This window comes from Cheilinus undulatus, linkage group 17 (genome assembly GCF_018320785.1).
Source record: "Cheilinus undulatus linkage group 17, ASM1832078v1, whole genome shotgun sequence".
NCBI classification, from domain to species: Eukaryota; Metazoa; Chordata; class Actinopteri; order Labriformes; family Labridae; genus Cheilinus; species Cheilinus undulatus.
Genome location: NC_054881.1, coordinates 29,126,218 through 29,142,889, shown reverse-complemented (window position 1 = coordinate 29,142,889; position 16,672 = coordinate 29,126,218). Strand labels below are relative to the sequence as shown.

The following is a 16,672-nucleotide window of genomic DNA, read 5'->3' as shown; positions in this document are numbered from 1 at the left end:
TCAAAGGGAGCTCAGCTGAGGACATCTCTCATACTGGGCCTAATCAGTCCAAACAAGGAGGACTCCTATCAGGACTTCTTAAATTTGGCTCTACTAGCGACCTATCAGGCAGTTCACCACAGCAGGCATTTAGCAACAATCAATCACAGAGGAGCAGCCCTGGGCAGCTTTCCCATCATCCTTCCCCACAGCAACAATCATTGGTTTCACAGTTTACTGAAGCTGGAAAGCAAAGAAACTTCCCTGGTAATTACTCTGGTCAGCAGCATACTTCTGATGAAACTCAAGCACAACCTCAGAAGAAGGGACTGTTGTCAGGCTTGCTAAAATTTGGATCATCTGAGACTATTTCAGGTGAACACCAACAAAGCAGTGCCAGAGGCAACTTCAAAGATTTCAACCAGCAGAATGCTCCAAATCGAGGGCCTCATCTTAGGAATACAGCATTAAATCAGCAATATGTCCAGCAAGAGACTAGTAAACCAGGCTTTACTCGTCAACAAACAGTTCCCCTACGACAACCACCTTCCCAGCAAGGTGGTCTTTTATCTGGTCTTTTCAAATTTGCCTCAGCAGACAACATAAACACACAAGAGCAAACCTCCCAACAACATGCATTTACCCAGAGTATATCTAGCTATGACCAAACAAGAGCAAGAAACAACTCCCAGTCTGTTAAAAATCAACCACAAAACAGCTCAACACAAAAAACAAGCCAAGGTCTACTTTCCGGATTCTTCAAACCCTCCTCTGAAAATATGGCTCAACAACAAATGCCTGTAATCGTCCATGAGACACAACAAGTCAACATGCAGAGCAGCCACACAAATGAGACATTGCCAGGGACGGCAAATGCTGGAGTTTTCTCAGGGTTGTTCAACAAGTTAACAAAATCATCTGAAAACATTGATACCAGCTCTCAAACATCAACAGGGCAACTACAGCATCAGAATCCCCAAAATACAGTCACAACAAAGACCCCGCTGCAAACACAGTTACAAACTAGTGTAACCCAACAGTACCCACAAGATCATGCAGTGAGAGAGAAAAGGATTCCACCAGCTTCCCAGCAAGGCTTTTTATCTGAACGGTTAAGCAGAAATGTTACTGAAAACCCTTCCAGTCACAAACAGGGGCAGTTGTCAGGTCAGAATACAAAGCAAGAGATGCCATCAAACAAGTTTGCAAAATTACCTTTGCGCACAGTGAGTGTTTTGTCTGAGCCTGAGAGGGGCAGCTGTCAAAGACAACTTCCACTTTCACTCAATTCAAATCCAGGTCAGAGCAGACATGCTTTAATAAGAGCACCTGTCTCTATTGATACTGAGAGTTTAGATCTAAGAACATCAGCTACTTTTGCAAGATCTCTCCAGAGTCAGGCTTCATACTCCTCAGTAAGCACTGGCAATTTATCTCAGTTATATTATTCTGGCTCACTTCAATCAGGTCGTCCACTGGCTTATAGTACAGGAAATATTCACTCACTTTTACAGAACAGCACATTAAACACACAGCCATGTATTGACAGAAGTACCTCCTCCTTATATGGAGCTACAAGGCAAAGTCCTAGTCAAGGTCAGATTTCTCCTTATGGAGTAAGTCCTACATATGATGAAAACCAGTGGATCCGTGCAAGTGCTCTATGGCAGCAGTTTCAGAATGAGTCCCAAAACTATCAATCCCAAGGAGACGAAGAAATGTATAGAAAGAGCAGTGAAGTTGGATCAGTGCAGACCTCTGATCTTCACTGCAGCTCCTCAGATATATATCAGCCATTTAGATCCTCTATGCCATGGCAGAGTAATGTTTTTCACCAAGAGCAAATGGGACAGTATCAGTTAAATGGACCTAGGAATGAGGATCCCAGGAGAAGATTATGGAACAGTTATGAAGACTTGGGAAACATGGAATATTTAACCGCTGAGGAGGGGGTGTTGAACCTGACTACTAAACAGTCTAGTACAAAGTTTGGGAAATGCCACTCATTTAATGATGGTAGCACTTACAGCTTGAACGGGGTGTCATATCACGAAGGATATTACGAGGAGACTGCACCAAGCTTATCATATTCAGCTAACTGGCAATATAACATGAATAATGCAGTCCTACAGAATTTTCATGACGGCATGATTCATCAGAGTCAGTTAAACCTGAACAGACCAATAGATTCAAACTATCTTCCAGGTGCCAAAACTGAGATAGAAGACTCACTGTACCTTGAAGACACAGAATGGTACCAGCAGTGGCTAGCACTTTTGGAGCAAGGAATGTGGTGGCCAGCAGAAGATGGGGACTGTGGCTATTTTGTTTACACTGATCATGAGTACATTTATGCCTTGCTTACAGATGCAGCAGGAGAATACGTGTATGCATGTACCCCTGAGGGGGAATCCTGGGAAAGTGCCCAAAATTTAGATAGTTTTCCCAGTGCTTGGCTGCAAAATGAAATGGTTTGCGTCTGTGGTTTTAAAATTCCACTTTATAATGAGGATGAACTTCTTTGGTTACCTGGTCAAGAGCACAGTGATTCTCAGCTTCTAAATGCACCTCTTGATTTGTCTGCTGCCTATAGGAAAGGAAATCAGATCATGAATTTAAACCTTGAGCAATTCTCTGAAATGTTTGAAAATTCATTTTTGTCACAAGGACAGCGAGGTCTTGATTTTACATCTTACAGATTGAACAAAGTCAGGATGGATCCAAGACAGCCAAGTTGCATCTATGAAGACCAATATGATGATGTTATTGACCTTTCCTGTCACAACAGAGACCACATTGGTCCTTACTGGAACAACCAGGAAATAAAGGCATTTCTTGCTCAAAAGGTTGCTGTTTCATTGAACACCACTCCTACTGCTAATTCAAATCAGCAGTTACTTTACAACTGTTATCAACCTAGCCAACAGCGTCGCTCATCTACTGCAGTTACAGTGAAGCATGTAGATGATGTATTAGAGGAAGAATGGAGGAGGAGAGTGTCTCCAGGAGAAGAAAAACCTATTCTTCAAGGCAAAAAGATTTCTTCTCTTATATCCTCTTTTGTGGGTAAAACACCACAGATGGAATCAAACAAAACCACTGATCAAACTCATGACAGAAATTCAAAAAACATTATCTCATCAGGCTTCCAAAGTCTTAAGTCAAAGATCATCAAAGAAGATCCTGTTGCTGCTGTCATTCCAGAGCCAGAAGTTGTTAAAAAACCACTGCAAAGGCCCCCTGCAACACAAGGGAGAATCTTGCCCACAGTACCAACAACTGGTCAAGCAACTCACCCCACAATACAGTCACATACAACTCCACCAAAACCAAGACTTTCACGTCAAACTACCATGGCACAACAACCAACCCCACCGCAGCAGCCAAGTGTAACAGCACCTTTAGGATCAAAGGAATCCCTTGTTAGATCAGGGTCTCCCGGACATCTTAAATCTGTTAAGCCGCTGGTTACACCAGTGGAAAAACCACCTGAACAACCACAGACCGGCTTTATGAACTTTATTAAATCTGCAGTTAAGATAGAAGAACCAAAACCAGATCTACAGAAATGTTCTCCGACATCCCCTAATCAGCCTTACAGAACTGGAAGCACAGTTTCTTTGCAAGACAGTGCTCCTGCAGATAAAGAGCCTGTTGGAGTCTCCAGTCTTTTTGGATCAATTGGCAGCCTATTCTCTACTGAGCCAACTCCATCTCAAAAGCAGCAAATAAAGCCTAGTGTCACAGAGGGCTCACTGTCATCAGCATCTAAACCTAAGGGTCTGCAAAGACAGCAAACAATGGATCAAAGTGGAACCTCTCAGCCCATGCAGGGCCTACCCCCTGGCAAAAGTAAATCCCAAGCTTTTCCTCCCAATCTGAAAGGTCCAGGTACAAGCCGGTCAGAATCTGTGACAACTACAGAACAAACAAAAAATGAACCGGGAACTAAACCATCTGGTGGATTGTTTGGATTTTCTATTGGTGACATGTTGGCAGGATCAACAGCTGGTGCCCCTTCTGGACCCTCACCTGAATCAACCACAGCACCTGAAGAAGAATCAATTGGTAAAAGTATATTATCAATATTTAGTGGGCCAAGTCCCCAGCAGACTGCACCTAAATCTGGGCCATCGACTCAAGCACATGCAACAAGTGCTCCTCAACAACCTCCTCCACAGGAATCCCTGGGTAAAAGTTTACTGTCCATGTTTGGAGGATCAAGTCCTCAACAGCCCCCTCCTCAGAACAAGCCCTCTACTGAGATACCACAACAGAAAACTATTCCTCCTAAAGATCCTCCAAATACAGGATTCCTTTCGATGTTTGGTGGTCCTAGCCCCCAACAGCCTCAAACTGGATCACTCCTGGGGGGTATTCTGCCAGGTTCATCAAGTTCAACAGAGAGTCCAATGAAGGGACTGTTTTCCATATTTAGTGACTCCAGTGCTTCACAGCCTCAACCACCCACAACATCATCTAATCAAAGTGTAGCACAGTCACAAAATCAACAACAAAAGGACCCTCAGACACATTCTAAACCACAAGCACAGCCTCAAACACAAGGGCAGCAGCCCCCCTCTGTTCTTGGGGGATTACTTGGAGGCTTGTCTACCTCAAGTGAAAGTCCAGGGAAATCTTTGTTCTCCATGTTTAGTGCCCCCAGTAGTCCTCAATCTCCAAGAGCTGGTGAAAGTAAAACTGTGTCCTCTTCTACGGGAGATGCAACAGCCAAAGAACCTGCAAAGAGTACACTTTCTGTTTCGAATGATAATGTGTCACCTGTACAACTGTCACCTGCTATTGCTACCAAAGAGCCAGCTATTACTGATGCACATACAGGTCCTCCCCAATTGCCTTCTGTGTCTGATAGCCAGATCCCCAAAGATGCAGCAACCAATGAATTAACAAGCAAAGATCATGGTATTAAATTGACAGATACTACGATAGATACTAAACAGAGTACCACAGCTGCAGGCACTGCTAATGCATCTATGCAACCAAATACAGAAAGTGTCACGGTGCCAAAGCAACCAAACACAGAAGGTGCATCTCAGGACACTGCTCCCTCTATAGAATCCGCAGCTTCAGCAATTTTCTCTATGATCAGTGGATCAAGCTCACAGAATTCATCCTCGCCATCTGGAGTAACGTCTGATAGTCCAGGAAAAAGTTTGCTCTCATTATTTTCTGGGCCCAGCCCTGGACCTACAGGGCCTGCACCTGCGTCATCAAGCCCCAATGATCAACCAGCTAAAGGTTTATTTTCTGTTTTTGGAGGTTCCTCCCCTCAGCCCTCTTCACAGCCTGGTGGTTCTTTATTGGGGTCAATGTTTGGAGGCCCATCACCTCAAGCGACAGCCTCTCAACCAGGAGGATCATTACTAGGTGGTTTATTTGGAGGGTCCTCTCCTCAGGCTGCTCCTCAGGTTTCCCCTACAAAGCCTGGAGGCTCTACTCCCCAGACAGCTGGACCACAGACAGGAACGTCATTATTAGGAGGCTTATTTGGTGGATCAGCTCCACAGACTGATGGATCCCAAACTGCTGGATCTATTTTAGGTGGGATATTTGGGGGATCAGCTACTTCAACCACAGGACCTAAGACAAGTGGATCCCTTGGTGGAATATTTGGTGGGTCCACCAACCAAACTTTAACATCCCCTAACAGTAACTCTTTATTGGGAGGTATTTTGGGGGCAACCTCCCCTCAGACAACTACTGGGCAGACTGGTTCATCTCTTCCAGGCAACAAAGTAACTGGAGCTTCTCCTCAAAGTTTACCTACAGCTCCCACTGCAACTATGCCAAAATCTAATGATGAAAAGAAAACTACAGCTGTTACTGATACAACATCAGTTGAAACAGATCAAACAAAACCGAGTGATGACCTTAAAACAGATCCAGCTGTACCTCTTCCTGTGACACCTGTAACTGACTCTGCTACCAAAGGCACAGAGCAGACAGAAATACTGGTGCAGCCCAGCGATGCAGCTCAATGTCATGGGGAAATTTTACCCAAAAGTGATGGCAGTATCATTGAAGAAGTTTCTTGCCAAGATGCCGAAAAGTCAGCAAAGTCAGCTAGTAGTAAAACATCTCACGACTCTCAAATGCTGGGAGAACAACAACCTGCAGTATCAGAATCTGTAAGTTGTCCGTTAAATCAAGAGACAGTACCACCTAAAGTTGAAGAGCAAACACCAGTCACACAGTCAACAACAGCTGTAGTCCAGGAAACGCCTCCACAACAAGAGAAACCTGTCGGTGATTCATCAACAGAAACAGTTACAGGCTTTATGTCCTCCCTTTTCAAACCATCAGTTGTACCTATGGAGGCTCCACAGCAGCAGCAAAAGAGCTCACTGTTTGGAATAGGGGTAACAGCACCACAAGCTTCCACTAGTCAGGCTGGAGCATCGTTATTAGGAGGTATTTTTGGAGGATCAAACACAGAGACAGCAGCTTCCCAGGCCGGGACATCATTACTGGGAGGTTTATTCAAGGGCTCTGCTCCTCAGTCTGGTCCTCAAACAACTGCTCCTACCGGTGGAGGGTCAATTTTAGGAGGAATGTTTGGTGGAGGACCTACTGCCAAGTCTGCAAGTCCCCAACCAGGTGGATCTTTACTTGGTGGTATGTTTGGGGGATCTGCAGCAACAGCACAGTCTGGTGGGTCATTGCTTGGAGGAATGTTTGGAGGAGGCCCTGCTCAGACTGCAGGATCACAGACCGGAGCATCTATACTTGGGGGCATAGGAGGATCTTTATTTGGGGGTATGGGACAACAACCCAAGCCATCTGAACCAGTGCCTGCTGAGCCCAGGCCAAAATCAGGCACTGATCGACAGTCAACAGTTAAGAATGAAAGTGTACCACCAAAAGAACCTCCACCTAGCATTGAGAGTAGTCCAAACAACACTGCCAACACCATACCAGATAAAGATAAAGTGATATCTGATATCCAAAGTAGTAGTGCTCTGGAACCAGAGGCAGCTTCTGAAGAAATATCTGCTGTAACAAATGCTTCAAGTGTTACAACTGATGAAACCAATCGAATAGATCATACTGAAAAAGACAAGTCAGCTGTTGAAGGGGATGTGGTTCATGAAAAGCCCATGGTGATTGAAGGAGAGCCAAAGACCAAAGAAACTGACAAATCAGTCCCAGATACCACGGTTGAAAATAAGATGGCTCCTCCAGTTAATCAGACACCAAACAATACAGATACAAACCAAGTCAAGTCTCTGTTTGGTTTTATGTCAACACCCAGTGATGCAGGAAAGTCTCTTGGATCCCTGTTTTCACCAACAATACCGTCAGGTGCACAAGCAGAGGGAGGCGGTGGTCTGTTTTCAGGATTAAAAACCCTTTCTGGAGGCCTGTTTCAGGAGGAAAAGCCTGTTGCGGGGAAACAAGAGCCACCCACAACTTCATTATTTGGGACTAAGATAAATCTACCGTGGCAGGCAGAGCCACCGAAGCCCCAGGGTGCCCCAGTAATAACATCTCAACCAAAAACTAACAACCAGTCTACAAGTGGTGAAACACAAACTGTACAAAAGAGTGCAACATCTGATGCCCAAAAAACTGAATCGGTAGGTGCCACTGATGGTAAAGCAACCCCCCAGATATGCATATCCACTCCTGAAGTAGATCCTACAGCATCCCTGGCCCTTAAGGAGGAGGAGAGTATTGTAGAAACAAACCCTTCTGCAGGTCCTACCTCTGGAGTGCAGCTGGACAACCAGGTCAAGAAGGATCTATTGAATACAAAAAGGCTAGTAGAAGCATAATAAATGGCACTCCCCCACCATTTATGATGCATTGACATATTGAAAATAATGTTCACCCTGTCCAGCTCCGCAATTCATCCTTACTAGTTATATTTAGTATTTAAGTGATATTTTGTTTGCCATGTGTGAGTGTGTATTCCTGTGTTTGCTGTGTCATGTCCGTGCAATATTCCTTTTTAATCTCAAAACAGAATTCCAAGTCAAATTGTACATATTTATAAGGTTACAGACATTTTTTAGATGAAATTAATTTATCTTGCAATGGATTTAATTCTTGCACTTAAATTTGAGTTGTGGAGACTGATCTTCATTTTGTTATCATTTTCCTTTATTATCAAGGAATTTTAGTTTTCAACAGTTGGCACTTGATAAGTAGAGTAATATCACCTTTAAATGCAAATGTGTCTGTACCCATGTGTGGCATTATTTTCCTTGTCATTATTTTGTGAAAATTCAGTTATTTGAGATTAGATTTTTAAACCTGACCGTCTCCATATTGTAAATTATGTGAATTTGTTTGAGCATGGAATTCTGTTTAGTGATGTACTATATATATAAGATGGAAAGTGTTTTAGAATATTTTTACTTATTATTTAAGGTTTGATTAACTGACTATTTAACTGGGAAATTGAAACCTTTTCTAAATTCCTTTATTTCAATTCATTTTTATTTTTTAAATAAAATTTATAAAAGATAAAAAATTCAACACACAGAACAAGTCAGCAGATTTTATTGTCAAAATCTTTCTCTACTTCTTTACCACTGACGTCAGTATATGTTATATGGTGCAACAGTAAAATATGCTGATTTGCAGAAACAATAAAAATTTGTATGAGCTAGTAGTTACAAGGAATTTTACATCTCACACCACAAGATAGAGCATAAATATAAGACTTTTCTACCTGATAATGCTCCAGAAATATAGAAAAAAGCATATGCACTGTATGATGCAAATGCTCATGTGTTTATACATTTTCACATTTTTATTGTTTTCCAACATTCAACAGCTTCTCAGCAAGGTTTGATACCTTTTAAGGCCATGATGTGGTGTGTGTATTCTTAACCAATTATTGACTAGCAGAGGTTTAAGATTAAAGTAGTCCTGTCCTTGTATCTATCATATATAGTTGAATAGTGAATGCTGTTTATTTTTCTGATATGAGACGGATTTGTGTAGCCTTAAGTAGTGATCAAGAAGAAAATCAAAAACCCAAAAACTGTTTTTAAGTTGTGTTTTAACCTGTTCTTGTCTCAATTGATGCTAACATTGTATATTCTCCTCGCTCCCTCTACACCATTGTAGTCCAGTGGAAAGTAGTCGCTTTGGGTCTTCAGGAAATCTGAGCCAGACCAGTTCCCAGCTTAGTGAGACTGGCCAGGAGAGCACCGGAGGGTCAGAAATGGAGGAGTCCTTTCACTCCTTTCACAGTACTGGATTTCACCCCTCCAGCAGCGAGCAGTCACGCACCAATGGACAACTTCACACCAATGGAAACTCCCTTGTTAGGGAGCAGGGACTAAAGAGGCTGACCCCTGAAGTGGGACGGGACCTGAAAAATGACGCTCAGGAGAGACAGTCCTCCATATTTAAAAGGTGTGTTTCTTCATTCTAATACATTTTGATCTGCATGTAAGTGGTCAGAAACTGCATAGAAACTCAAAGATTTTTCAATGTCTTTTCAATCCATGCGACTCAGGTTCCATGATGATGGCCCGCCCCTACCCTTTTCTCCTTCGAGAGTCCGTTGGTTGAAGGCCATTAATAAAGTCAGAGTTCAGCTTAGGGAGGTAGGCAGTGTTCCAGTTTTGTCCCTTTGTCAATACCTGCTCTCTCCTAACTTGTCTAACTTTATTAATCCTGTGTTTTACATAAACATTACAGACACAAACATGTATTAACACTTTCATTTCTTTGAAAATGGTTGAGTTTAACCTCTTTGTTGTTTGAGATGATGCAACAAACTTAATTACAAAAATTCTAGTTTCTTTTTTTTTTTTTCAACAAAAATGCTTCAGCTTCCATCCCCCATGGTTATACATACTAAGTAGTGAAGTTGTAAAACAGACATGCCTCTAAGCAACTGCTAGAATTTCAGTACTTCTGGAAGTCCGTCTTTATTGATGTGTTAATCTCTTATCATGGCACTGTGATTGTGAGGCTTAAGTTTACTCTCACTAAGCTCTATCACTTCTTGTACCAGAGAGAGAGAGAATTTGTGTTTTTAAATAATTTCTCTGTTTAATTAGAAACTCTGTCATTGTATTTAAACATAATTCATGAGAAACATTCTGTTTATAAGAAAATGAATGATAAGCCATGATATGAAACCGATAGTGTGTACCAGATTTTGTGTCCTGGACATGTCAACAGATGTTGAACCTAATCCTACTTCTAAGTCCACTTAGAAATCTTTGGAGGATAGTCATAATGAAAACATCATAATCTCTCAGGCCATTGGTGTTCATGCCCTTGATTAAGCTTTTTATTGCACAGCAATAATGGAGTAGCTTGTGTAGAAGCTCCATTAAAATGATTGGTTTCATGTAGTGGTTGAGATGAGTGTTTCCTGTAAATGATGGCTGAATGAATATATGAATATATATTGAAGTATTTATTGAAGTAAAGGTGAAAGCTGCCATTTATTACAGGATGAAGAGAATCACTTAGGACACAAGGCTAAATCAACCAAAGACAGTTGTGCAGTTAATCTGTCTAGCTGTGTTATAGTGTTCAACCTAATTAGAATACTTTACTTCACATTGTAGAGCATCCTCAAGTGCATGCTAACATTGAAGATATTAGAAAATCAGAAAGTGGTACTGATTGAAAGACCCATTTAAAGTATCAGTCTCATGTAAAGAGTGAGCAGTGAGCTTAAATTTTTCTCCTCTCAATTTTCCGTTTAGTGAACTAGTACTGGTAAACTTATGGATCTGCTCATAAGTGCTTTGGTACTACTAAAAATCCCATTTATCAATCAGTGGCAGATGTTGACAAAGACAAAAGAAAACAACTGGAAGCTGGCGGTGGTACAGCCTCTGCTTAGCTTAGTGCTGAATATATTTGCTGAGGACAGAAGAGAGAGAGAGAGAGCAGAGAAGCATGCAAGAGGGTGGGAGGGATAGCTACTTAAACATGGATAAACTGCTGCATTATCGTGGTCCAACACTTTGCACTGGACATTCCAGTTGTAGAAACAAGGATTCAGCATTTCTGTCTCTTTACTATTGAAAGAGTATACATTATACTGACTAAGACAGACAGGCATTTGATAATACATCAACACATTTATTTTTTAAGAAAGGAATTTTTTAGCAACTTATCAGCCTTCCATGAGGATTTTATGGATCTTCTCAGATGATACCTACAGGTTGTTTGTAATTCCAATTTTCCTTACACGGTAAGTCTTATATTTTGCTACTATTGAACCATAACTATGTCATTTTTGCACTTGGTTTTAAGAAGGCAAGTAGGATAGAAGGAAAGAATAAGGGCATAGAAAAAGTCAATTGCAGTCTTTTACCAGGGTTTAAGATTGTGATGACTGTATCCAAAATCAACAAACTCTTACATGCAAAAGTGCTTGTCAGATATCTTAAGTGGAAGATTGTGTTGATGTAATTGGCAACTACGAAACATATATTCTTACAGTAAAAGTAATCCACATGCCAGTAAATAAGCAAAATATTTAATATTTTCAATGAGAACTCATTTAACTCATTTTGTAGTAGCTTTATGGAGCCCCAGCTCTATACAAATTCTTGTGTTAAGTTTACTCTTTTCAAACAGCAGTATTCATTTTGATCTTTGATCTTTGATCCTACCCCAGGATTGTAGTTGTGTTGTTTGATTTTTGATATGATGTTTTTATGATCATGCCTAAATCTGATCACTGATTGGTGTAGTATACAAAAGTTATAAGTTAAAAGATGGTTATATTTGCTCAACATTTGCAATGCCTGCTTTCTTTGTAAAGCTTTTATATGAAATAGATTTGTTACAGTTTGGTGTAAATAGTAATGTGGGTAGGGAATCATGATACAACACAATCCGATATGATGTGATATGATATGTCAAATTGTATTCTTCTTGTTGCTTAATCCTGCTGTCAGCTTTCCTCATCCATGCCATCAGCACCACAATGAGGATTAATAAGCCAGTGCAGGGAAATTTATCAGTATTTCCTTTTCTTTGAGCAGTGACATTTGTCACCAGCATTTGTTAGTTTTATCATGAGTCAGGAGAGTAAGTTGATACATTTTCCACTACTTATCCCCAAAGTTTGTTCTCAAGCAGTGCAGCTGGCATGGGTGTGAAAGAATGGCATTGCCTAAGAGGATCTCAGGCCATGCCATCTAATCTAATTGCTGAGCTGCCATTCCAAAACATCCTAATTAAAGAAACAAGCAGCTGCATATTCACTCTGCAAGATGCTACTCTCAGTCAAAGCAGTTAAGTGTTAGAACTAAGGATAAATGTTTGTTTGCTAGAGAAAAAAATTATGCAATGTTTGAATTTTGACTAACCACTTACTATATGTGAAATAGCTTGTGTAGAATTATTAGAACGGGCAGATACAAGGCAGAACTAAGGAGAAGAAAAATTAACACAAGCCACACAAAGATTGCGGTAACTATGTGCCACACAAAGAATGCAAATCAGTCTTTGGATATTTGACTACTTTATCAACAAAATACCGTATTGCCTGGTTTAATCCTGGCAGTCATGCGGTCTGTTTGGGATATTGGCTTTTCCTTACTCATCTAAAAGGAAGTTGCTGCTTTGGTGGTTTGGCAATATGACAGGAATAGATATTAAAAAGTGTGTTTTCTTAGGGATGTTCCCGAGAGGACACCTCAGTGGGCAGGATGAACCTTACAAATCAGAGCTTTCTCCGCTCTCACCCAAGAGAGGAGATCTGCAGAACACAAGATCACAGAGCCTTAAAGCTGGGAAAACACAGCACAAGAAGTTGCAGAGGTGCCTGCAGGAGACAGAGGATAACTCCCTTCATGATTTGTCAGCAGTAAACACTGCTTGCATCAAGTTTGACCTAACGCAAACTGAGGAAAACAGCAGTCCTGAATACCAGGATGGTATTGGGATTGTGGAAGATACCATACCCAGGCTCACTGAAAGGATCAGAAATGTAGAAAGGAAAGGGCAGTTGAGGCAAAAAGAGGAAGAGCAATGCTCAAGTAATATCGTGGAACATATTGTAAAAGAGCTAAAAGGAATCAATAAGATCCAGGCAGAAATTTCTGACCTGAGGCAGTATCTAACGTCTGTGAAAGGCTCAGTGGAAGAAGTATCTTGTTGTGTAGATGCTGTGCTCAGTGAGATAGGAGAGTTGTACTCTGGGGCTTCTACAGCAGTTCATTCTAATTCTGTCTCACAAACGTCCTGCATCAGGGAGAGAAACCTCGATAGGCAGAATGCCATCACATTTCAAGGGAGAGATACCAGTCCAGTATTGGATTGCACAGATTGTGGAAAAGATTCTGCATGTATGCTGACTCACAGAACAGCCAAGCCATGGCATGTGAATAAAGCCAGTCTCCAGTCAGAAAAGCAAACGGATCGAAGTCAGAACTCCAAGCAGAATTCAAACATGCTTATATTAGGCACTCCCAAATCTTACCTCTTTAGCAGAGAACATATTCATGGCCATGACTACCAGAGCACCAGCTCTATGTCATCATGTCACAGTTCCAACTATCCAGAAGAAGGCATTCCCTCTAGTGACACAGAATATGCCAGGTGGCCATCTAGTGATGTAATCCACAGTACAAGTGGAGAAGGTGGATGGAGTGAGGAGGATATCTGCTCATGTGCAAACAGTCAAGATGAGCTGGAAAACTGTCCTATTGTCTGGGATAGATGTGCTACAGAAGAGACACAGAGCAGCACACCAGGTCATTCTTCTCACAACAGCTCTGAGCATCTCTCATTGTTGTTTGGACACCATTTCAGCTATCCTTCAAGTTCCTCCAGTATGGTGGACTGGAGGCCCCCCAGACTTCAAACGGATGAGGAGAACTTAGAGTGTGATTGTTCAGCAAACTGCCCGTACTCACGTAGTTCTGGCTACCACACTATAGATGCTTGTGCAAATGAACTTGGTAGTGAGCCCTCCAGGAGTATAAGTTGCTCTACAGTGCTGTTAACAGACTGTGATGATGGTTACTTGGAGCCACATTCACTTTGTGATGACTGTCCATCATCTGGTGACACTCTTGACCTGGGGTCTGCTGACAGTTTGGACAGGGAGTGGACTGATCAGAGCATATCAAGGGAGGAAGCAGAATATACCTTGTCACAAGAGTCTTCTGAAATGGATTCTCTCAGTACACCCAAGACCCCTAGTGTAGCTTTTGATATAGCAACTTTAAGCAAGGCTGTGGTCACTTTCAGGTCAGCTTTGAAAGGAGCTCTGAAAAAGTTGGAAGGATCCTATCCTGAAGATGTGAAAGATGATTGTGGCTCTGATACATCCCAATCTCTTGTCAGCCAAGCCAGTGAACAGGAGCGAACTAGTGAGTGTACAGATGGAGAAGTCAGTGGAACAGACAATCATACTGCATGTGGGATTCTTAAGGAGAATGAGTCTTCAGTTTGCATTGATTTTAGTAAGTCAGAGGAAGACTTTTCATGTGTCCTTGAAGCATCACCCCCTGAAGCAAGTCCCTCTCCTTGCACCCCAAACAAGTATCACTCTAGTGAGACTTCACAGGGCAAAGGAGAGTGCCCAACAGATGAAGAGCTGTCTAACCTTGACCTAACATCAGACCATCGTCCAGCAAATGAGGGTTCACCTGGTTCAGTGCTCCTTACAAATGATCTGCCATTGAGTCCAATCCAGGAAAACCGCATTTCTGATGAGGTGAACCCAGAAAAGTCTACTGATGCCAGTCACAGAGAGCGTATTGCTAATTTCCAGCGTATTCTGAGGGAAAAGAGGCAAACTCGTCATAGACTGTCTAAATCTGCCCAGGACTCCCAGGGGTCTCATGGCTCCCAAGGGTCTCAGGGATCCCAAGGATCTCAGGGATCCCAATCTCAAGATGAGTATATCCCAGGTATTTTTAAGGATATTTCCACTGACTTAGATTGTTTGCAACCCAACTGAAAACAGTGACAGTATGCATCTTTTAGAGCAGTAGTTCTAAACTGGTAGATCAGGACCAAAAAGGGGGTCACATAGCACTTTCTAGTGGGAAGCGATGTGTGCCAGGGAAGATTTCAAATGCACACATTTCCCATGATTATGAATAAAATTCAGTATTTTTCTCAAGATTTTTTCATATTTATCTCCCTTTTGTTGGGAAATAAATCTGGTTATACCCAAGATAACAAGGAAATTCTTAGTGAAATTACCAAACTCCCCTGCTATCTCAAGAAAATGGAGTGAAATAAGATTTACACATGCAAATCCCTCTGTAATGATGGGCTTTTCCAAAGTGTTTGTTTTGTCCTGTCTCTTTGTTCAGTACATTTTTCTACTGAGCGTGTTCTTTTGTCTTCAAGAAACATTCATGAAATAAATGATCATTATTATTATTACTTTTTTTTTTTTTTTTAATTGGGTCATGATTTCTCTTAAGGAAGAGGTGGTGAGCCCTGATGCCTGACCAGTTGAGAATTACTGTTTTAGAGTACTGATTTGATCAAATGTATGTGTTAATAATATTTTTATTAGATGGATACACAACTATCCAGTAGCCACACGTAAGCACTGTTAAGTCTCAGAATCATTAGCTGATTTTTTTTATTTTTTATTTTTTCTGAAGAGTGACTTGAAGAGCTGCTCAGCTTTGCTTTCTTCACTGTAGTGTCCCAGCATTTTCTAAATTATGTTTAAATTTGTTTTTTTTGCAGACTGTGGAAGAGAAGATAATCAGGTTACATTTATAAACACTTGATCAATAATTCAAATACATTTGTTTTGTGTCTTTTGCATTGATTGTGTGGTATAACTGCGTTCACAGTTTTTCTGTTATATCCCTTTGTCAGTGGTAGTTATTGTGAGCCTCATCAATATTGAAAGGATAATGCACTGTATAAGAAAGGTCCAGTTTTTCTTCTGGCTGGATGTTGAAAACTTAGTTCTGTTGTTTTGAGCAATAAAAACAAGAAAATCAGTTATTCAGCACAATAAATATTTAATCATTAGTTTTTGTGCCATATTAGATTACAATTGCCCAATTCTGTTTCTTGTGCTGAGATTGTAGCTGTTTTTATTTTCCCTCTGCAAGTTTTTGACTATTTCACATTTAACTCTGGAAGATATTTGTTCAACAGTCATTTTAGGAGAGAGTATGTGTTAAACAAATAAATTAAAAAACTTATTTGTGTTGCCCCACAGTAATAATTTTGATCATTTACTGAATTCCCTTGTTTTTGACTACTTTTCTAAGTTCTCTGGAATGTCTTTGAACACATTTGGAATAGAGGGTTATGTGAGCAGAATTTTCATTTCTTGACTAGTGAGATGAGGTTTATTTTTTTGTTTTGTATTTTTATTTGTCCACCATTGCCTTAAACCATTTGTCCATACAAATTCAGCAATATTTAATTGTGTGTTTCAGAAATATCATCAGCATTTCTGTTTTTGCTGTTTGTTTTTCCTTTGCATCTTATGTAATATCAAAGGGGTTCAACTCAACCATATGTAATTCATTGGTTCTTTGTTCTCATTTTGTAATGCTTGTTAGTTGTCTGCTTTAGCAGTCATCAGCTAAATATCTCACACTTGCCATCTTGTAGGTTCGAGATGAAGAACCAAATGTCAGACAAGCTTGGGTCAAACCAGCGTAAGTCACTCATTGTTCACACCTCACACAATTCAGACTGAAAGTGCAACAAATGACATTTTGCATTACTGTATTAATATGCT

The 16,672-nt window shown here is 40.9% G+C and overlaps 1 protein-coding gene across 4 annotated transcripts in view; it reads left to right on the top strand.

Moving 5' to 3' along the window:
- Positions 1-16,672, top strand: part of LOC121525226 (protein unc-13 homolog B-like) — a 78,131-nt gene that overhangs the window by 36,590 nt on the left and 24,869 nt on the right. For all 4 annotated transcript variants that reach the window (XM_041811098.1, XM_041811096.1, XM_041811097.1 and 1 more), the window contains exons 9-11: positions 9,079-9,369; positions 9,473-9,563; positions 16,543-16,589. In XM_041811098.1, the coding sequence (XP_041667032.1) occupies positions 9,079-9,369; positions 9,473-9,563; positions 16,543-16,589 (429 nt within the window). The remainder of the gene's footprint in view (positions 1-9,078; positions 9,370-9,472; positions 9,564-16,542; positions 16,590-16,672) is intronic.